Genomic DNA, 19,711 nt, shown 5'->3' with positions numbered 1-19,711 from the left:
TGCCCAGCTTTTATATGTTAGGAATTTGAACTCAGGTTCTATGCTTACGTAGCAAATTCTCTAACCCACTGAGCCATCTCCCCGACCTTTGATTTTTTTTATTTGATTTTTGTGGTTATGAGATGGTCTCTCTTTTGCTGGCCTAGATAGAACCTGCTGTGTAGATAAGCCTCAAACTTGTGATCCTTCTGTCTCCACCCAAGTGCTGGGATTACAGCCATATACCACTATGTCTAAAAATATCATGAAGTGTTTGGCTTTCGCCTTTTTTTCAACTTGTATTGCCCTGACGGTTTTTGCTTTTTCTAGTTGTTTGTTTTTTATTTTTTTTTAAACAGGGTATTATACTGACAAACGAGATGCACATACTTTCTTTTATGCTTTTTAATTATGTTTATCTTTTTCAAGTAGTCAAGCATAGTAGTCTTTAATTACTTTAGTGCTTAAGAAGTCCTTATCTGAAATCACTGAGTTGGTTTTATATAGGGAAGTGGTGTGTGTGTGTGTGTGTGTGTGTGTGTGTGTGTGTGTGTGTGTTAAATCTAGGATTTCCTGCATGGTAGGTAACCCCTGAGCTACATCCCTAGTCCCATTGTTTGTCTTTCTGGCACTGAAGCTCCTTGTTATGCTAGTCAAATGATCTACTACTGACTTGGTTTGTTTTGCCATTTGAGACCGGATCTTACCTGGCCAAGGCTGGCCTCAACCTTACTAAGTAGCCAGGATGACTTTGAACTACTGGCCCTCTGTGCTAAGACTAGAAATGTACACTGTTACATCTGACTGGACTGAGTTTATTTTGTTTGTTTTTGGTTTTGGTTTTCAAGATGGGTTCTTTTCTCTGCATAGGCCTGGCAGTCCTGGAACACTCCATGTAAACCAGGCTGGCCTAGAATTCACAGAGATTCGCTTGTCTCTGCCTTCTCAGTACTGAGATTAAAGGTGTGTGCCTCCACGGCCTGGCTCAGTTTATTTTGAGCTGATAATGTGCACATGAAAGGAAGAGGTCAGTATCTACTCGCATTGATTAGGGTGAGATGTTTTCATGCAGGATAATTTCTTAGTTTTATATAGATTTTTCCCTCTCATGCTCTTAATGTGATCACCTCCTCCCTTATTAAAACAAGGGTGAATTTGTATCACGTTAAAATTATCTCTCAATATTTAAAGCTGAAACAGGAGTTTTCTTGTGGGCTGGGGAAGTAACTCAGTTGGTGGAGTGCTTTATCAGCATGGGCAAAGCTGGGCTCCATCCCTCAGCCACACAAGCTTGGTGGTATGCCAGCACTCACCAGCAGAATCAGAAATTTAAGGTCACGACTTTGAGATACTCAGTGGACAAGTCATGTGGTAACAAGCCTGATGACCTGCGTTTCCCAGGACCAACACTAAGGAAATAGAAAAACAACTCCTGCAAGTTACCCTCTGGCTTCCATGTGTGTACAGTGGAACTTGAATGTTTGAGTGCATATTGCAATAAATACATATAATTCAAAATCTTAACAAAATAGATTTATAAATAAGTCTAGGGTCTGAAGAGATGGCTTGGGACTGGAGAAATGCCTAGTGGTTAAGAATAGGTATTGCTTTTGCAGCGGACCTGAGTTCAATTCCTAGCACCCATGTCAAGTAGCTCTTAAGCTAACTTAAGCATAACTCCAGCACCAGGGGTGGTGTCCAACATCTCTGGTCTCTGCCGGCAGTGGCACATACAAATAGTTTTTAAAATATAATAATGAGCTGGGCATGGTGGCACACACCTTTAGCTCCAGCACTCATAGTCAGAGGCAGGCAGATGGTGAATTCGAGGCTAGCCTGGTCTACAAATTGAGTCCAGGACAGCCAAGGATAGTTACCCTGAGAAACCTTGTCTCAAAAAAAACCTAAATAAATAAATAAATATGAAATAAATCTTTAAAATAAAACTATCAGGTTATCCTTAGCAACATGGTAAGTTTGAGGCCACACTGGGATTTCTGGAACCCTGCATCAAAACAAAAACAACAAAAGAAAGAAAAGAAAAAAATACAGAGGCTTTCTTGAAACAGTACTTGCTCTTCCTATGCGACATGCTCTCTAACTGTCTTAGAGTTTCCATGTAGACGCCATGACCACAGCAAGTCTTATGAATAAGAGCATTTAATTGGGGCTGGCTTACAGTTTCAGAGGTTTAGTCCATTTTGGTTATAGCAGGAAGCATGGTAGCACACAGGCAGACATGGTGCTGGAGAGTAGCTGAGAGTTCTATATCTGGATCCACAGGCAGCAGGGAGAGACACTGGCCCTGGCTTGAGCTTTGGAAACTTCAAACCCCACCCCCAGTGACACACTTCCTCTAACAAGTTCACAACTACTCCAACAAGGCCACACCTCCTAATAGTATCACTCCCTGTGAGTCTATGAGGACATTTTCATTCAAACCAACACACTGATTCTCTCTCTCTCTCCATATACATATACATATATATATTCATGTACTATATTAATATATATTTCATGGCTTGAATATGGGGTGTATTTCTTATGCCTTGAACTTGTGTGTGCACACACACCACAAGCCAAATACACACACACACACACACACACATATATATATTACACACACGTATACACATATATGCACATATATATACATATATTATATGCTTATTATATTTTATCTATTATATATTATATAATGTTATATACTATATATTATACATCATACATTATATATGTAATATATATATACATATATATGTATATATATATACACATATATTTCATTAGAATGTTTTACAGGCTGTGGTCCACCTAATCTAACTGGCTGCTTGTGAATCAAAGGTCCAGTAGCTGCTTAGTCTATGAGGCTGTATGTCTCAACCGGTCTCCAGTATACACTGGAATCCCAAAGAAACAGGCCCTAATGCCAGTGAAGGAATGGATTTGCTAGTGAGAGTCAGAGCAAGCAGGCACGGAACAAAAGTGTCCTTCTTCCATGTCCTTATATAGGTTTCTAGCAGAAGGTGCTGTCCAGACTGTGGTAAGCCCATGACAGCCAGGAAACAGAGGAGCATGGTATGCCCTGCAAAGGATGTCTACCATTGGCTAACATCCTCTAGCTAGACCTCCTAAAGTTTCCACCAGTTCTCAAAAGAGTGCCAAAGTCTGGGAACTAGGCTTTGAAGATATGAGCCTTACAGAGACAGTTCATAGTTGAGCCATAAGAAATATATATTTTATCCTTCTGGTTTCCGTCTGTGACGGGAGCTGACCCTGTGCCACAGCACTCCATACCCAAATACCGCAGGGAGAGAGCTGTTCTCCCAGGAGTGCTGACACACCTGTGAGCACAGGTGAGACCACCACTTCTGCTCAAATTCCTGGCCAAAGAGGGACTCGTCCAGAGCCATCAGGACACAGGAACCAAGGAACAGCTGGGGACAAGAGCCTTCCGGTTTCTGTCTGCACCCTGGAGCTGACCCTGTGCCATATCTCTCCATACCAAAATTCTTCCTGGAGAGAACTGGTCTCCCAGAAGTACTAACACACAGGCTTGCAGGAGGGACAAGCCACAGTCAGAGACAGCAAGACCAGCTAACACTAGAGATAACCAGATGCCAAGAGGCAAGGGCAAAATATAAGCAACAGAAACCTTTGCATTATCAGAACCCAGTTCTCCCATCACAGCAAGTCCTGGATATCCCAACACACCAGAAAAGCAAGACTCTGATTTAAAATCACATTTTATGATGATGATAGAAGACTTTAAGAAGGACATAAATATCTCCCTTAAAGAAATATAGGAGAACACAGGTAAACCTCAAAGAGGAAACATACAAATCCCTTAAAGAATTACAGAAAACATAACCAAACAGGTGAAGGAATTGAACAAAACCATCCAGGATCTAAAAGTGGAAGTAGAAACAATAAAGAAATCACAAAGGGAGACTATTCTGGAGATAGAAAACCAAGGAAAGAGATCAGGAGTCATAGATGCAAGTATCAATATAGATACAATATAGAATACAATATAGAATAAAAGAGATAGAAGAGAGAATCTCATGTGCAGAAGATACCATAGAAAACATTGACACAATAGTCAGAGAAAATGCAAAATGCAAAAAGCACTGTGCACAAATCTATACTGGGGGAGACTTAGTCTTTATCCTACAGTCTCTTAATTATCCCACAGAACTTCCTGCAATGGCTGGGCATGGTAGAAAATACCAATAATCCAAGCACTTGGGAGGTGGAGGCAGGAGGATCAGTAAGTAGGTCAGGATCATTCTCGGCTATGTATGAAGTTCCAGGTTAGCCTGAGTGGTGTAAGACCTGATTCTAAAAACAAAACAGACAAAACCTCCAAACCAAACCTTTCTACAATGATGGAAATGTCCTATCACATCCAATAACGTAGCCAGCACTTGAAGCTTGGCTAGTACACAGGAGGAAACTGAACCACTGAGATTTAATTTACAGTGCCACATACGATTACTCATTGGCCATTGTAGTAACTATGAAGACTGGCTGGCCTATAATTTGTATAATTCCTTGGATTTCAGTTTCAATATTTAATTATCATTGCTAAAAGAAAAAGAAAAGTACTTTTTGCCTGGCCAAGTCTTGTCCTCAGTGAGGAGGCAGTCATAGCAAAACAGTTCTAGGCTTCTAATTAAGGATCGATAATGACCAGTTTTTAACCTAAAGATAAGCCAGATTGTTGAAACTTGACTATGGTGTTACAAGTCCCCATCACCGCAAAAACAAAACAAAATAGAAAGCATATGGGGAGGGAGCTGAGGGAAATGGCTCAGTGGTTGAAAGGCTTGAGACACAAGCATGGGATCTTGTTTTAATCCCCAACATCCATGTAGAACCTGGGTACAACATCAGCGTTTGTAACCTCAGTGCTGTGGGGGAAAAGGGACAGGCAGATGTGAGAGATGTGACTTGCTAGCCTTCCAGTCTAGCTGGCATGTCAGCTTCAAGTTTAATGGGACCCTGTCTATTAAATTAAAGATAAGAGCAATAGAGGGTGAGATGACACCCTATCTCGACCTCTGGCCTCCACATGTGCTCTGGGCGAGTTCACCAGCACACACACCTACCACACACACACACACACACACACACACGATAGGGAGCCAGGTGCAGTGTCACTGAACCACAGTGGAATAGATTCGTCTAAATAGTCAGGTGACACATAAGGGAAGGTTGTTAAAAGTCCTCAAGGAGGTCTGGGCTGGCGTCCCAGAAGCCAGTGAGAGAGACTGCTTTCTCTTGTAAATAGAAAGGGAGACACCGCTTCTCAGAGAAAGGATCCCACACTCCCAAGTGCTGGACTGGAGTAGGATAGGCGCGAAGGTCCTTAGGATGCTAGGTACAAGCTGCATGCAACAAACATGAAGCTGACAGGGGTTTCAAAATTTGGGGGTTGGTAAATGGGAGAGGGTAATCTGAGAAGTAGGGTAGAATGGATAATTTCTTATGTAGATAAAGTGGGTGGGAGACCCCAGTGGTAAGGAGGAAAGCGTTCGAGAGAAGACAGGGGCTCTCTCTGATGAGAGGGACACAGACTCGGTGACACCGAGAATCAGGACGCCTGCCTGGTCTCAAGGTCGCAGCTGCCTCCGTGGTTTGAGAAGCTACAGGTCGGGCTGGGGCGTCCAGAGCATCTGTCCCACGCGAGGCGGACGATGGGCAGCAGTAACTCCAGAGCTGAGAACGGAGAGCCGCGCGTGCGCAGAGCGCGGCGGCGGCCCGCGGGGCCGCCGGGAAGTTGTGAGCGCGGAGGCGCGCACGCGGGACTTCGGCCGCGCGCAGCCGCGGTCTCTCTAGTTGTCTCCCTCAGCCGCGGTCGCTGTAGCTCTCGACGCGGTCGTCCCCGCCGAGCCGCGGGCGCCGCCGCAGGGAGGGAGCGGCGCTGCGGCCGCTGCCGTCCGAGGACGCCCCGTATTCCGGGGCCCGGCACGGTGGCTGCCGGCTCTCCGAGCGCAGCCCGCCTGGGAGGAAGGCGGCGGCTCGCGTCTAGCGGGCCGCCGGAGCCGGGAGGAGACCATGTCCCTGAGGCGCCCTCAGTTCTCCACGACCGAGCGCGTCATCAAAGGTGCCGAGCGCGCCGCGGGGAACGGCCCTCGCCGGGTGACGGCTCGGGGACTCGAGGAGAGGGGATGGAGGCAGCGGCGGGAGGCGCTGCAGGGCGCGGGGAGGACCGGGCGGCCGTCCGGCGGCGTCCCCGGTGACTGCTGGACGGGTACCTAGCGGGAGGTGGGTAGAGCGACCGCGCCCGCCATCCACTCCCGAAGCATCTAGGCGGTTTCTCCTCATTCCCTTTTCCTCGTCTCCTGTCTGGGGACACCGTCTGGGGTTGTGTGAGCAGGGAGTTCCCTTGACTCACCCAAGTCATGCAGAGACTCAGCTGCTCTTTTGACAGCTCCTTATCAAACCCTTTAAAAAATATATTTTTGAAGGGTGTGGTGGGTATACTGTGCACCTTTGGCTCACTTTCTCTACATATCACAAGTCATTGCTTTTCTTAAAAGAAACAAGGTGATAGTAGCACAGTCTTCTTAATGATGCTTAAAGGCGCTTACAGTTTTCTTGACATGTGTTTCCCTTTGGCTATAGGGACTTGGTGAATAGTAATCTCCAAGATGTCTCATTATAGCTGGATTTTCATTGTTATTCTAAGGAAACATAAAAGTGTTTGTTTCTAAATCTTCTGAGGTTATGATGTAGTTTCTGCCCTTTACCCAAAAGGACCTGTCAAACATAACCACTGATTCATACGCTTCTATTGTCTGACTTATAAAACCCCTTCCTCTCTTCATATTAATAATTGGTTTGAAAGCACGTTTTCTAAGAAAGTGCTATGCTTAGACCAGTTGTTTCTGGGTGAGGTGGTTTTCATCGTAGTGAGAGAAAACTACTAAAGTTCTTTCCTCCATTTCATTTTGATATGAGGAGAAAGGAATCTAAGATTAGTAATGATAATTTTTTTAAAGGGGGTAGCCTATTGAGTGCCCACAGAGAGAAGGACACTATTAGTGTCATAAATGTTAGTTGTCTGCCTTGGCAAATGTACAGACGGTACTTTTGAAGCTTATTTCCTCAGAATTTGGAATCATAAGGGATTTAAGTCAATTGTTCATAGAATGGATTTAGTCCTTTAACAGCTAATGTGTCTTGACTGTTTTCATGTGAGTCTCCATAGCATCCAAGCCATAAGGAGGATCTGAGCCTCTTAATACACAGAAATCACTTCCTACAACCTTCCGTGGCGAAGCAAGGTCATCGTGTACATTAACTTCTGAACTGTACTGTCAGTATGGCCAGTGCAAGTCAACTGCATAAGGGTGTTGGTGGGTTCCTCCTACGTTAAAATGACTTCTTGCCACTCTACCATTGTAGTGTTTCGTCCCTCTTTTTCTTTCCAGTATTTTTCTCTGTCAAAATATGCCTATTTCTCAGCTGAAGTAGGCAAGGGAACCAGTTAAACCTGAATCCCGTGTTAAGCCTGGATAAATGAGGTCTGAGCAAGGCTTAAGTGGCACCCTCCGACCGGCAAGAATCTCAGAGTCTAATCTCCTTTTGTACCAGCTATTTTCACCGTGATGCATAAAGGACATTGTAAAATGACCGTGTCTTACACTTTAAACGGAAGTGAAATGAAAGGCGCTTGAAGTACTGGTATGCTTATAGCTGAATAAAAACCATCTTTATGGTCTGTATGGTGGGATACAAACTTGTTCTTTAGCTGAACTGCATACTAATCCATGCTGTGTTCGAAAGGCCCAAGTGTCTCTGTGTGTGAGTGACTGAGCAGAGAGTTTCATTCTGTTATCCATCCAGGCAGACTTCATGGTTATTTCCCACTTCGGAGTCTGCTGTGGTACACACCCATTGTAAGACTTTTTGTTTGTTTGTTTTTGGAGACAGGGTCTTTATGTAGTCCTGGGTGTCCTGGAGCTCACCATGTAGACCAGGCTGCCTCAAAATCACAGAGATCCTGCTACCTCTGCCTCCTGAGTGCTTGCATTAGAGGCGCATGCCACCACACCTCACCTTTTTTTCTTTTTAAATAAGATTTATTTATTTTATGTATACGAGTATTGTGCCTGCATGTACATGTGTGCACCTGCATGTACATGTGTGCACTAGGTACATGCCTGTAGCTCTTAGAGGGCAAAGGAGGATGTTGGATCCTCAGGTACTGGAGTTACAGGCTGTTGAAAGCTGTCATGTGGGTGCTGGGAACAGGGCCTGAGGCCTCTACAAGGGAAGCAAGTGCTGCTTACCATCTCCCCAGCCCCAAGCCTAAATTAAATTAATAAAGATTTCAGATACTTATAATGTGTGGATTCATCTCACATATAAAAACTTTAGCATAAGCACTTGACTTCAGCAATGTTGGATTCTGTGTTACATTTTTCTTGGGTTTTCCAGAATTTGAAATAGTTTAAGTCTCTTAACAAAATGAGGTATGAGGCCAAGCACAGTGGGAAATGCCCGTAATCTCAGCACTGGAGAGGTAGAGGCAAGAGGATCTGGAGTTCAGGTTCTTTTCAGCCCAAACTGAGATCAAGGCTAGTCTGGGCTGCTTACCATCCTGTTTTTAAAAAAGAAACAAAAGAAAAGCATGCCAGATATGACTGAGCAGGAAAGGCCTATTGTATTGGGCTCCAAGCCTTGACCTGATGCTCCTTTGTCTGGACTGTTATCTGCGTTTATTCATAGCTCCAAAGCTTCAGAGGTGATGCCACACCTGTTATTTTTGGTCTTGTTATTTCCTGTTCACTTTAGTGTCTGCCTAATTGTTTTGTGTGAGCAAATCTTGGAGAAGAGTGGGTGGGTGGGTGGGTAGGATTGCATTTTAAATGTCCTTTGAATGCAGCTTTCTGCAACTAATGGGAGGTAGACAACCTGCTGTACTCCTGCTTCTGGGCCTTCTTTGGGGAGTTGCCTTTCATGTGTATGTTATTGGTTTTGTTGTTATTGCTGTTTTTTGATTAGTACCTAAAATAATGGGTTTCATTGTTTGGTTTTTCTTCTTTGGTTGTGAGCCTTGGCCTATAAGAGAAGAGCTCTCTCTCCAGCCCAGCTTATCATTATAATATTGTTTGTTTGTTTGCTTGTTTGTTTGTGACAGGATCTCATTGTCTCATGTAGACATGGATAGCCTGGAACTCACTGTGTAGATCAGGCCTCCCAGGGCTTTAATCTAAGACATTCCATACCACACTTATTACTTTGCCTTTTTATTGACACTTGTTTCTGATTAATAATCTCATCTGCAATAACTTTCTCATCTAGGTCATATAAATGACCTAACAATTGTGGAAACTTAAGATAATATTAAGAAACATGAAAGCAGTTTTATAATCAATCCCCTACCCCATGGTCTTGCTCTGTAGCCCTGGCTAGGCTCCAAACTGTTGCAGTCCTCCTAAGTGCTGTGATTACAGGCGTGCACCACCATACCAACTGCATACTAGATCTCCAGCTACATAAGTGGCTAGTAGAGAACTCATTAGCAGCTAAAAAATGCCAAGGGTAGGATGCAATGAAATTATAATGAGATTAAACAAACGAACACAAAACAACCCTCGTCCTAGTCAAGAAACACCTGTTTTGAAGTACAGAAGTTAAATCCTATCCTCAAGGATGAAGGGTGGACTTCTGTCCACTGTTTGTCTGGTGGCTGATTTCTTCTGCAGTGTAGTTTATGATTAAAACCTCTTAGGATTTCTCTAGTTCATTAAGTGTTGTTAAGTGCTCTCTGTGGTGTGCCCTGTGTCCATTAGTTTCTTGCTTTGAAAGTCATGTGTCTATGAAACTCTAGAGCAGAGGCTCTGAACTGGGGTCTTGCTGTGGGTATCTGGAGCAGAGAACTAGGAACTCAAAAAGCTGAGTTATAAAATTCTTTTCATTTGACCCCCCTCCCCCAAATTTTCAAGTTTCTTTTCTTGTTAGGGGATTTTTGTTTCTATTGGTGTCTTCCTCTTTTATGTCATGAGATGTTTTTAAGGTTTTTTTTTTTCTTTTAAGTGTAGTCTGAACCCTGTGAACCATGAAACTTGGAAGCCAGAAAGAAGAAAAATAAAACTCTTCATGTCCGAAACAGCTGCTTTTAATACTTCTCCTGGGAACTTTGAATTAAAAAGAAAGCAAATCACACATATTAAAGCTTTCATTAGATAGATCTTTCATATTTTAGCATAAAGGTTGTAGCATAAGGGCTCCCATGAAGGATGCAGAGGGCACGGGCACAGTGTAAAAGTCTGTTTGCTCCTACGCTGGCACCTTAAGTTTTCAGTGGGGGCAGCACAATACTAATCCTGAGCAACATCTTCATGTATGAATTTTCAGTGTGAGTAAGACTATGGTATATACTTGTGCTTACCAGCAGAATTTGGTGTGTGCTTAGTTTGCAGTTGTAGTCAATAAACTGCAACCGTAAGACCCTTGAAGTTGTTGCTATTGAGATTCACATCTGAATAGAACTCAGACTGCTGAAAGGACATCTACTAAACACTGGGTTTTTTTTTTTTTTTTTTTTTTTGAGAGTGCATAAGCTGTTCTTTTTCATCTGTGTTACTGGTTGTGACCAAAGCTTTATATTAGACATTTGATGGCACAGCTTTCTACAAAGCAATGTATCACCTGTTTGTTTTCAGTTCTGGGGATGGAACTGCGAGTTCTGTGCATGCTGGGCAAACACTGTGACACTCAGCTATGTCCCAGGTCTAATAACTTATGATCACATCTCACTGTAAAGTCTCCAAGTTACCAGATGAGTCAAGAGGGAAGTGCTAAGGACTCAAAGTGGCGAGTAATTAAAGCCCTTTCTTAGGCCATACTTGGGAGTAGGAATAGAACACTTTTCCATTAGGGTGGCATTTTTGGAAAAAAATGCATTTTTAGGTGTACATCTGTACAAGAATTCTCAGCTAATTGTTCCACTTGTGGACATTTTGAAGTGCTGCTGCTACTTAACTGCCAGGTGACTAACAGAAGTGAAAGCATGTCTCACCGTCCCATTACTACCTTCATGGTACAGCCGATTACAGCATAGGACAGTTTTCAAGTTTAAATGCATGGAGAAACACACAACCCAAGAGGAAAGAGAAGGCAGGTAAATCAGACGTGCCATAGACAGAGGCAAAGTGAAGGCAGGGTGTGAGGACTGTTAACTGATTACACCCTGCCCTTCACTTTGCCCTTCACTTCACTTTCTCTCTTAAGTGAGAGGTGGCTCAGCACTTAAGAGCACTCATCCTGAGTGAGGTAAGCCAATCACAAAAGAACACACATGGTATTCACTCACTGATTATTGGATATTAGCCTAGAACCTTGAAATGCCCAAGATGCAACTCACAGGCCACATGAAGCCCATAAAGAAGGAAGACCAAGTGAGGGTGATTCGGTCCTTCTTAGAAGGAGCAACAAAATACTCAAGGGAGCAAATATGGAGACAAAGTGAGGGACAGAAACTGAAGGAGGGGCCGTCTCAAGACCACTCCACCTGAGTATCTATCCCATGTGCAATCACCAAAGGTAGATGCTGATGTGGAAGACAGGAAGTGCATGCTGATAAGAGCCTGATATGGATATCTCCTCAGAGGCCTTCAAGAGTCAGACATATTCAGAGGCAGATGCTCACAACTAGCCATTGAACTGATCATGGGGTTCTCAATAGAGGAGTTAGAGTGAAGACTGAAGGAGCTGAAAGGGTTTGTGGCACCATGAGGAGAGCAACAATACCAACCAACCACAGCTCCCAGGGTCTAAACCACCAGCCTGGGAGCACTTAGGGGGGGATCCAGGGCTTCAGCTGAATATGTAAAAGTGGAGGGCCCTGCTGGGCATAGGTGGAAGAAGAGAACCTTGACCTCATAAAGGCTGGATGCCCCAGGGGGTGGGAATTTTGAGGGTGGGGAGGTGGGAGTAGGGGGGTGTAGATAGAGGTTACATCCACAGAGAAGAAGGAGGAGGGGCGAGGGGATTGGGGGTTCCGAGGGGGTGGTGGGGGATGGGGTAAGGGGACAACATAGGAAATGTAAATAAATCATCCAATTAAAAAAAAAAAAAAAAAGAGCACTCATTGCTCTCACAACGATCCAGGTTTGGTTCCCAGCATCCACATGGTGGCTCACAACCTGTAACTCCAGTTCCAGGGTATCCACTTCTGATCTCTGTGGGTATCAGGCATGCATGTGGTCTACATACATTCACACAGGCAAAACAATCTTATGCATAACATAAAATTTAAAAAACAAAAAAATTTAAAGAGGATCATATACATAACAAAATATTTAAAGAGAGGATTGCAAGATTATTTTGATGTATTTAAAAAGACTTACCAACCTAATCTGTAATAATAAAAATATTAAAATAGCACATAAATAAATGATGAGCAGTGCTAATTTTTTTATTTTATTAGAGAGACTGAAGTGAGGGGGAAGGTTGAGGGACAGATACTAAAACTATTGATGAGGAGAGGAGAAAGGATTCTGTAAGCTTACTTCCTGTCCTGCCTACCACTTAGCCTTTTAGTAATTGGCTCAAGTGACCTGCACAAGTGAACTGCTGAAACAGTTGTTTTAGCTCTTCTTTTTACTGGGGAGCCAGTCCCACCAGATGAGGTGAGCTGGACTTCTGATCTCTGAGTAACCTGCTTCATCCTTCTCACATCTTCCTTATCCATCGAGTGGCCTTTTGCTCCAACTGTCCATTCACTGTGCTGCCGCCAGGGTCTGTGAATAATGTAAAGGACTCTTCCCATACTCAGAATCTTTCATGAGTACTTCCTGCCTTGAGAATAGGTTCTCTGTTGGTGAAGTATGTCCCTGCAAGCTAACCCTGTCTAACTTCTCTCTCCACTTCCTCTTCAGCATCGAATATCACTATCTCCAACCTACCTAACCACTGCCTGTAGGCCTCTGGGTGTTTTCTATCTGTGAAAAATTTGTCTACACTGTGTCTCATCCATTTATCTTTCAGGATTGAACTGAAAGGATTTCTGTTATTTTTTTTCCCCTCTATTAGATGGCTGTAAAGAATAATGATTTTACATCATGGGATTCAAAGTCAGATTTACCTGGATTCGTACTCCTCCTTTTAGTAGGTAGCTGCATGACCATGGACAACCCAGTTAGACAGTTTGCTTGTCTAGAAGAGGGATTATGAAGGCTAACTTATACACGGTAATAGGAAAGACTAGTAGACTGTCTAAAGTGCAGTGGCAGGCACATAGTAGGTTCTGTATATGTATTCAATGCTGCTTTTACTGCTGCTGCCGCCATCGCTGCTATTATTTCCTGTGAACTCCTACTAACAATTTTACTGCCTTACAAATTTAAAAAGTGTATTTCTTTTTTTATGTATATGAGCGTTTGTCTGCATGTATGTGTGTGTACCATGTGTGGCCAGATGAGGGTGTTAGCTCCCTTGAAATGGAGTCACAGATTTTTGAGCCACTCTATGGGTGCTGGGAATTGAACCCAGGCCCTCTGCAGTAGCAACAAGTGCTCATAACCACTGAGCTTTCTCTCAGACCCAGTTTTAAAGACATCTGGGAGTGTTTTCCTGCTGGAAGTAGTATACATAGTTCAACTGTAGAGTGCTTGCCTAGTATTCATAAAACCCTGGGCCCATTCTTCAGCACCACTCTCCTTATCCCCCCAAATATTCCACAATAAACTGTTCTTTTCAAGGGCAGTAATTGTGTATCCTTAAAGCTGAATAATGTGGTGTCTAGCTCATGACTGGGTGCAATTGTAAGACAAGTTGTGTTGTGGATAATAGTATAGGAAAGAGCATATGCTCTGCTCACTGTAACCTCCTTGACTTTCGTTAGCTAATTCTTCTTGCTGTAGATTGAAAATACGAGCTAGTACTGTCCTAGGCATTTATGAGGAATAATGTATGTGAAATACATGGCACAGTTGCCCTTGTAGGACCTCAGAAAATGTTAGCACAGATGCAGTAAGTTAATTGTTCGCTGATGTGTGTACTTCACTGTACAGCTTGCTTAGCATATTTGGGGCCCTAACCGAAGGTGTGTGTTCATTGTAAATCTTGATGAAACTTTACAGGAAACCTTTTCTTTGCAAACTGGCCCATGAAATAAAGAGTTAGAAGTCTATTGTGTTTTCCAACCTTAGTCTCCTTAGCTTTGTAAAGCTTTAAACAAATGGTGAAATTTTCTTTTGTAGTATACATAGAATTTTGGAAATCTGTCTATAAACAAATATTGATAGGCTCTTGCTATGTTGAACAGGTTTTTAAATACTGCTTAGAATTTACTCACACAGCATAGTAATTAATAGCCTCCTCAAAATGTAACAGAACATTAGAACCATGGAGCTGCCTGTGACTAATACCCATGAGAAAGTGGATGACTAAACTAGACCACATCTGGTGTAAAAGATTTGCTCCCACACCCTGTAAATCGATAATCTTTTATTTAAACTTCATGAACAGAAGCAAAAGAAATGAAAGTTTGTGGGTTTAATGGATGGCTGGGTTCTTTAGATGTTTAAAAGTAACAGGCAGTAGTTTTAATGGATGTTGGCATAAGGTATATTTAGCTGTACAAGGCTATTAAAATTATTATTATTATTATTATTATTATTATTATTATTATTGTTATTGTGTTGTTGTTACTGTTGTTGTTGTGTGTGCAGGTGCACGTGTTTATGGGGTGTATATAGCTGTGGTTTACATGTATGTGGAGGCCAGAGTACAATCTCAGGTATTTTGAGAAAGAACTACTATCAACCTTTTTGGAAAAAAAAAGTCTCTCTTTGGCATGCCACTTACCAAATAGGCCAGACTGGCTTGGCCATTGAGCGCTAGAGAGCTTCCCTAGTGCTTGGATTACCAGTCATACACACAAGTTTTGCATGAATTTTAGGGATCAAACTGAGGCTCCAATCCCCAATTTAGACCACATCTGGTGTAAAAGATTTGCTCCCACACCCTGTAAGCTGTCCTCCAATCCCCAAGTTGGTTATTTTGACTATCCTACACTGCTATGCAAAACATGGTATCACTGTAGACGCTATTGTTTCTGTAGTCTGGAGATTCCTCAAAAAAGTAAATAGTACTAGCACATGATCCAGAATTTCCCTGCTGGATATATCTGCAGAGAAACCAAGTTATTCTGATGAAAGGATGTTTGTACTCTTGTGTTCAATGCAGGATTATTCACAAAACAAGTTATAGAATCAGCCTAAGTATCCATAACCATAACATTTACACACAAACATATACACAGTGTGCATTCATCTTTAAAGGTGGAAATCCTGTCATTTCTGACAACGTGGATCAATCTTGAGTACAAAATAATAAGTGAAGGACAACTACTGCGAGGTCTGACCTCCATGTGGAATTTAATGCAGTTTGTGATGGAAAGGAGGGATCTTTTGATGATTGTTGCGTATCAGGGTGACTAAAATAGATTAGCAGTGTTACATTTACGTGTTTATTTGTTAGTGGTGGTAGTAGGAGTGGTCACAGGCCAGGCCATGCTTTTGGAGGTCAGAGGACAACTTGCAGGAATTGGTTCTTTCCTACTTTGTGGATTACTAGGGCGGAACTCAGATCATCAAACTTGGCAGCTAGGACCTTAGCCTGCTGAGCCATCTTGTCAACTCTTGTCTTTGGCTTTTAGAGACAAGATCTTACTATGTATCTCAGGCTGATCTTGAAGTTGATATCCTCTTGCCTTCTCTTACCTCTGCCTCAAGTGCCAGAGGTATATATGGACATGCAATCACAAAGATGGGAGGCCACTCCCAGCAATCGCAGTTCTTAGATAAACACCCTATCTAAATAACTACATCTGTCTAATATTTTGTAACACTCAAATGGGACTTTCCTTTTTAAAGATTTGTTTTATTGTTTAGGTGAAGTCCAGAGAGAGGAATGTGTCCCCTGGAGCTGCAATTGTAGATGTCTGTAAGCCACTCAGGGGTGCTGGGAATGGAACTTGGGGCCTCTGTAAGAGCAGTATGCATTCTTAACCACCAAGCCATCTCTCTAGCCCCTACTTTTTATTTTTATTTCTTCTTGGGGTGGACTCTCATTAGGTTGCTCAGGCTGGCCTCAAATGCATTATCTTCCTGTCTAAAGTTCATAAAATACTCTTATGCCTTCTAGAAAAAAAATAGTTTCTGTTGGTTGTCACTGATTGATTGGCTATACATGGGCTACTTCTTAGCTATACTTTGACAGTGAATTCTGTGAGCGTCAGAGTAGAGGGAATGGTTTCCAAGAGCTCCCTTCAGATCACCGAAGTAAACTTTCTTGTTCCAGTAAGTTATGAAAGACTGTACAAAGAACATGTAATCTTTAGTGTTTAACCTCTGCTTTGTGAATAGTTCACTATTGAAAAGACAGGTGAGTAAATTAGGAAACAAGCATGCAAATGTAGGGCCGGTTTGCTGCCTTAAAACAGAAAGGAAGCAGAGTTGTTTGTGGTGAACAGAGAGAGCTATTTAAATAAATCCTCCTGTCCCATGAGGGTAAGAGCATACAGTAATCTAAAAATAGTTGTCTATAGGCCAGTAACTTTTCAGTTTTATCTTTATACCTTAGGATTAAAGTGATCATCACCAGTGTAGCCTATTATTATTATTATTTTGGTTTTTTTCGAGACAGGGTTTCTCTGTGTAGCCCTGGCTGTCCTGGAACTCACTCGGTAGACCAGGCTGGCCTCGAACTCAGAAATCCACCTGCCTCTGCCTCCCAAGTGCTGGGATTAAAGGTGTGCACCACGACCGCCCGGCGCCTTTTATTATTTATGCAGGTCTACTTAGATTTTATTTTTATTTTGCTTAAACTACTTACACTGTTTAGGTGCTGAGTGTTTAAGTATAGCAACACACCAGCTTGAATTTGATGGCAAAAAGGTTGTGGAATTTCATTCAGCATGATTTAATTTAAGACTTAGTTTTAAATTTAATTTTCATTTTGATAATTAAACAGAGATGTTACAAGAAAATGTATAAAGTCCCCCCACCCCCTCTAAGCCCCTCTTTGCCACAGTATCAATTCAACCTTAAATACCACCACAGTCCTATATGTTAAACAGCAGGGTGACATTGGCATAAATCCAGTGGTGGCTATTTTTATGATACCCTGCTATTTGTTTGTGTGTGTGTGTGTGTGTGTGTGTGTGTGTGTGCCTTGCTTACTTATGTGATCTTGCCTACATACAGACCACCACAGTGAAGATATTTATCAGTGGGCTGGGATAAATATCCACCCAGCTCAGTGGTAAAGGGTTTGCCTAGCATTTACATATGTAAGATAATGAAATGCTATTCAACAGTACCACCAACATAAAATTTCTTACAATATTTCTCCTTTACAGCAACACATATAACTTTCTCCACCAAAAATTCATCTTTATAGTTTTAGTTCTAGTTTTAATCATGTGTAAATCTGGTTTGGTTAAGCTTTTGCTTCTGAGTTGGAGGTACTGTAAAGTAATATAACAGAAACTGACAGGTGGTTAAGAGTTTGGTTTCCTGTGGAGTTAGGAGAAACCATGACGGAAAACAAGGGTGCCTTGGCCTCATTCTAGAGAAGTCTTGAAAGCCCTGGTTAGCCTAAAAATTGCAAAAGGATATACAGTATAGTACCACTTATGTAAAAAATATATTGGTGTAGAACTTAACATTCACATTAGTAACAAAGTTATATAAACATAGGAAGGGTACACTACCTTAAGGTTCCATCTAACCTGTGGGGAGGAAGGAAGAGTAGTAGAAGATATATTAAGATATATATCTATAGCATTGTAGGATTGTTTTGTTGTTTTCGTCTTCATTGAGATGGGACTGGAGAGATGGCTCAGTGGTTAAGAACACTGACTGCTTTTCCAGAAGACCCAGGTTTGATTCCCAGCACCCATATTGGGCCACTCAACCACATTATGTCAAATTGTTTTTTTTTAAGTAGTTTATTTTAAATATCTATTTAAGGGCTGGAAAGATGGCTTACTGGTTAAGATGGCTGCTCTTACAGAGGACCCAGGTTTGATTCTCATCACTGGCATGGTAGTAGTTCACAGCCATTCACAACTCCAGCTTCAGGGGATCCAACTCCTTTTTATGACCTTTGTGGGCATCAAGGACACCTGTAGTACACATATATACCTCACACATGTAAAATAAATGTTGTGTGTGTGTGTCTGGAATTTTTCTTTTCTCCCCTTTAGTAAGTATATCTATTTCTACTTTTCGTGCAAGAGTTAAGGGATAGCTAAGTAGATTTTCTTTTACTATAATAAATGAATTTGGTGCTCCCTAAAGCTCGGGTTCTGTAGCCATCATTAGTTGTCTCCTCTCCTTGTGATCCTGCGTGTTTAAGTCAGTCTGTCTGAGCACTGCCTGTAGTTTTCTACACGTGTATATTTCACATCTGTCTTTATATCTTTCGTTGCTGCCATTTTGCTTTGTTTTCAGATAGACTCTTAAGGGTAGATAGTTGGCTTTGTACTTGCTCCCTATGCCAGGTTGACTTCAAACTTGAGGTGATCCTCTAGCCTCTGCCTCCTGCCTCTGCTTCCTGAGTGCTGAGATTACAGGCATGTGCTGTTGTACATGGTCTTTTCTATCTTGTTTATGTGAATTATTTTATCTTACTTAACTAGAGTGTAAAGAGACCCCTGTGTTAATCCTATATATGCTGCTTGCCATCACACAGTGAGATAGACAGTAGTAGATAAATATTTAATTACTTAACTATAATATAATTATTTCCTTAGTATTTTTCCTTTGGCATTTTAGAATTTTTCTAAATGTCTTTCTAGCTTGAAAACCTTTCCAGCTCATTGTAGATTTTTTAGGTATTTAGTGTTTATGTTAGTAATGTGTAATCTCCCAGCCTTTAAAAAGATGATACTGAAGACTAGACTTGAGCTGTTAATCTCCTGCCTGGTATAGGAGATGAGACTGTACTGTCTAAGCTTCATAAAGAGAGTGTGTGACCTTACAAACCAGTGGTTCTTAGCTCTCAGTAGTAAGGAGGAAGGTGATGGTAGTTGTGGCTAGTGCATTTCCTCAGTGTTTGTTGCAGTTTTGTTGGTTTGTTTTGAGATAGACTCTCATGTAGCCCAGGGTAGCCTCTACCTATGTAGCTGAGGTGGTTGAGCCAATCCTTCCACTCCTATCATGCCTGATTAAGTTTGTTGCTTTTAAATAAAATTAAGGAGGTCAGCAGTCTGAGTCTGGAAGTAAGTGACAGAAGAATAAAATGCCCTGTCGCTTCAGAGAAGTGGTCAGTGAGCTTGTGGCCTGTTGCATATAACTGCAGTTGACACCAGAAAGGTAAGTGCCATGATTTATTATTCTATCTTGGCTCTTGGCTCTCTTTCAGACTAGACCTTCAAGTTTCTTACAATATTTTAGTGCAACTCAGGTGTGAAGTATGTCAAAAATAACTTAATACTAGTTGAAATCCTGGGCTTTTCTTTTTTTTAGTCCCTAAGAGTTGGATGTGAGTCAGGTTTATGATGTCTAACCACCTCCCTCTTACTTTATTGTGTATAAACTGCTTTTAAGAAATAGAATTCTCAGATGTTTATCTAAAACTGTGTCAAATCCTGTTTCTTTTTAACTGCATCTTGCATCTGTTCTGTCTACATAGTTATTGCCTACTTAAACCTTACTGATTGATCTCTCTGGTTATTTTTATTCCAGCCCACAGAAGAATGCTC

The 19,711-nt window shown here is 42.0% G+C and overlaps 1 protein-coding gene across 4 annotated transcripts in view; it reads left to right on the top strand.

The window, feature by feature from the left end:
- Positions 1-5,340: 5,340 nt before the first annotated feature.
- The window catches only part of Ppp3cc (protein phosphatase 3 catalytic subunit gamma), a 74,279-nt gene continuing 59,908 nt past the window's right edge, over positions 5,341-19,711 (top strand). For 2 of the 4 annotated variants that reach the window (XM_028758761.1, XM_028758764.1), the window contains exon 1: positions 5,936-6,088. In XM_028758761.1, the coding sequence (XP_028614594.1) occupies positions 6,040-6,088 (49 nt within the window). In that variant the 5' untranslated portion in view covers positions 5,936-6,039. Of the gene's footprint in view, positions 5,363-5,935; positions 6,089-19,225; positions 19,323-19,711 lie in introns of those variants that run through there. The other 2 variants (XM_028758762.1, XM_028758763.1) reach the window with 2 other exon arrangements.

This window comes from Grammomys surdaster, unplaced genomic scaffold (genome assembly GCF_004785775.1).
Source record: "Grammomys surdaster isolate TR1022 unplaced genomic scaffold, NIH_TR_1.0 126219, whole genome shotgun sequence".
NCBI lineage: Eukaryota > Metazoa > Chordata > Mammalia > Rodentia > Muridae > Grammomys > Grammomys surdaster.
The sequence above is the reverse complement of the archived record's forward strand: the minus strand, read 5'-3'. Positions and strand labels throughout refer to the sequence as shown.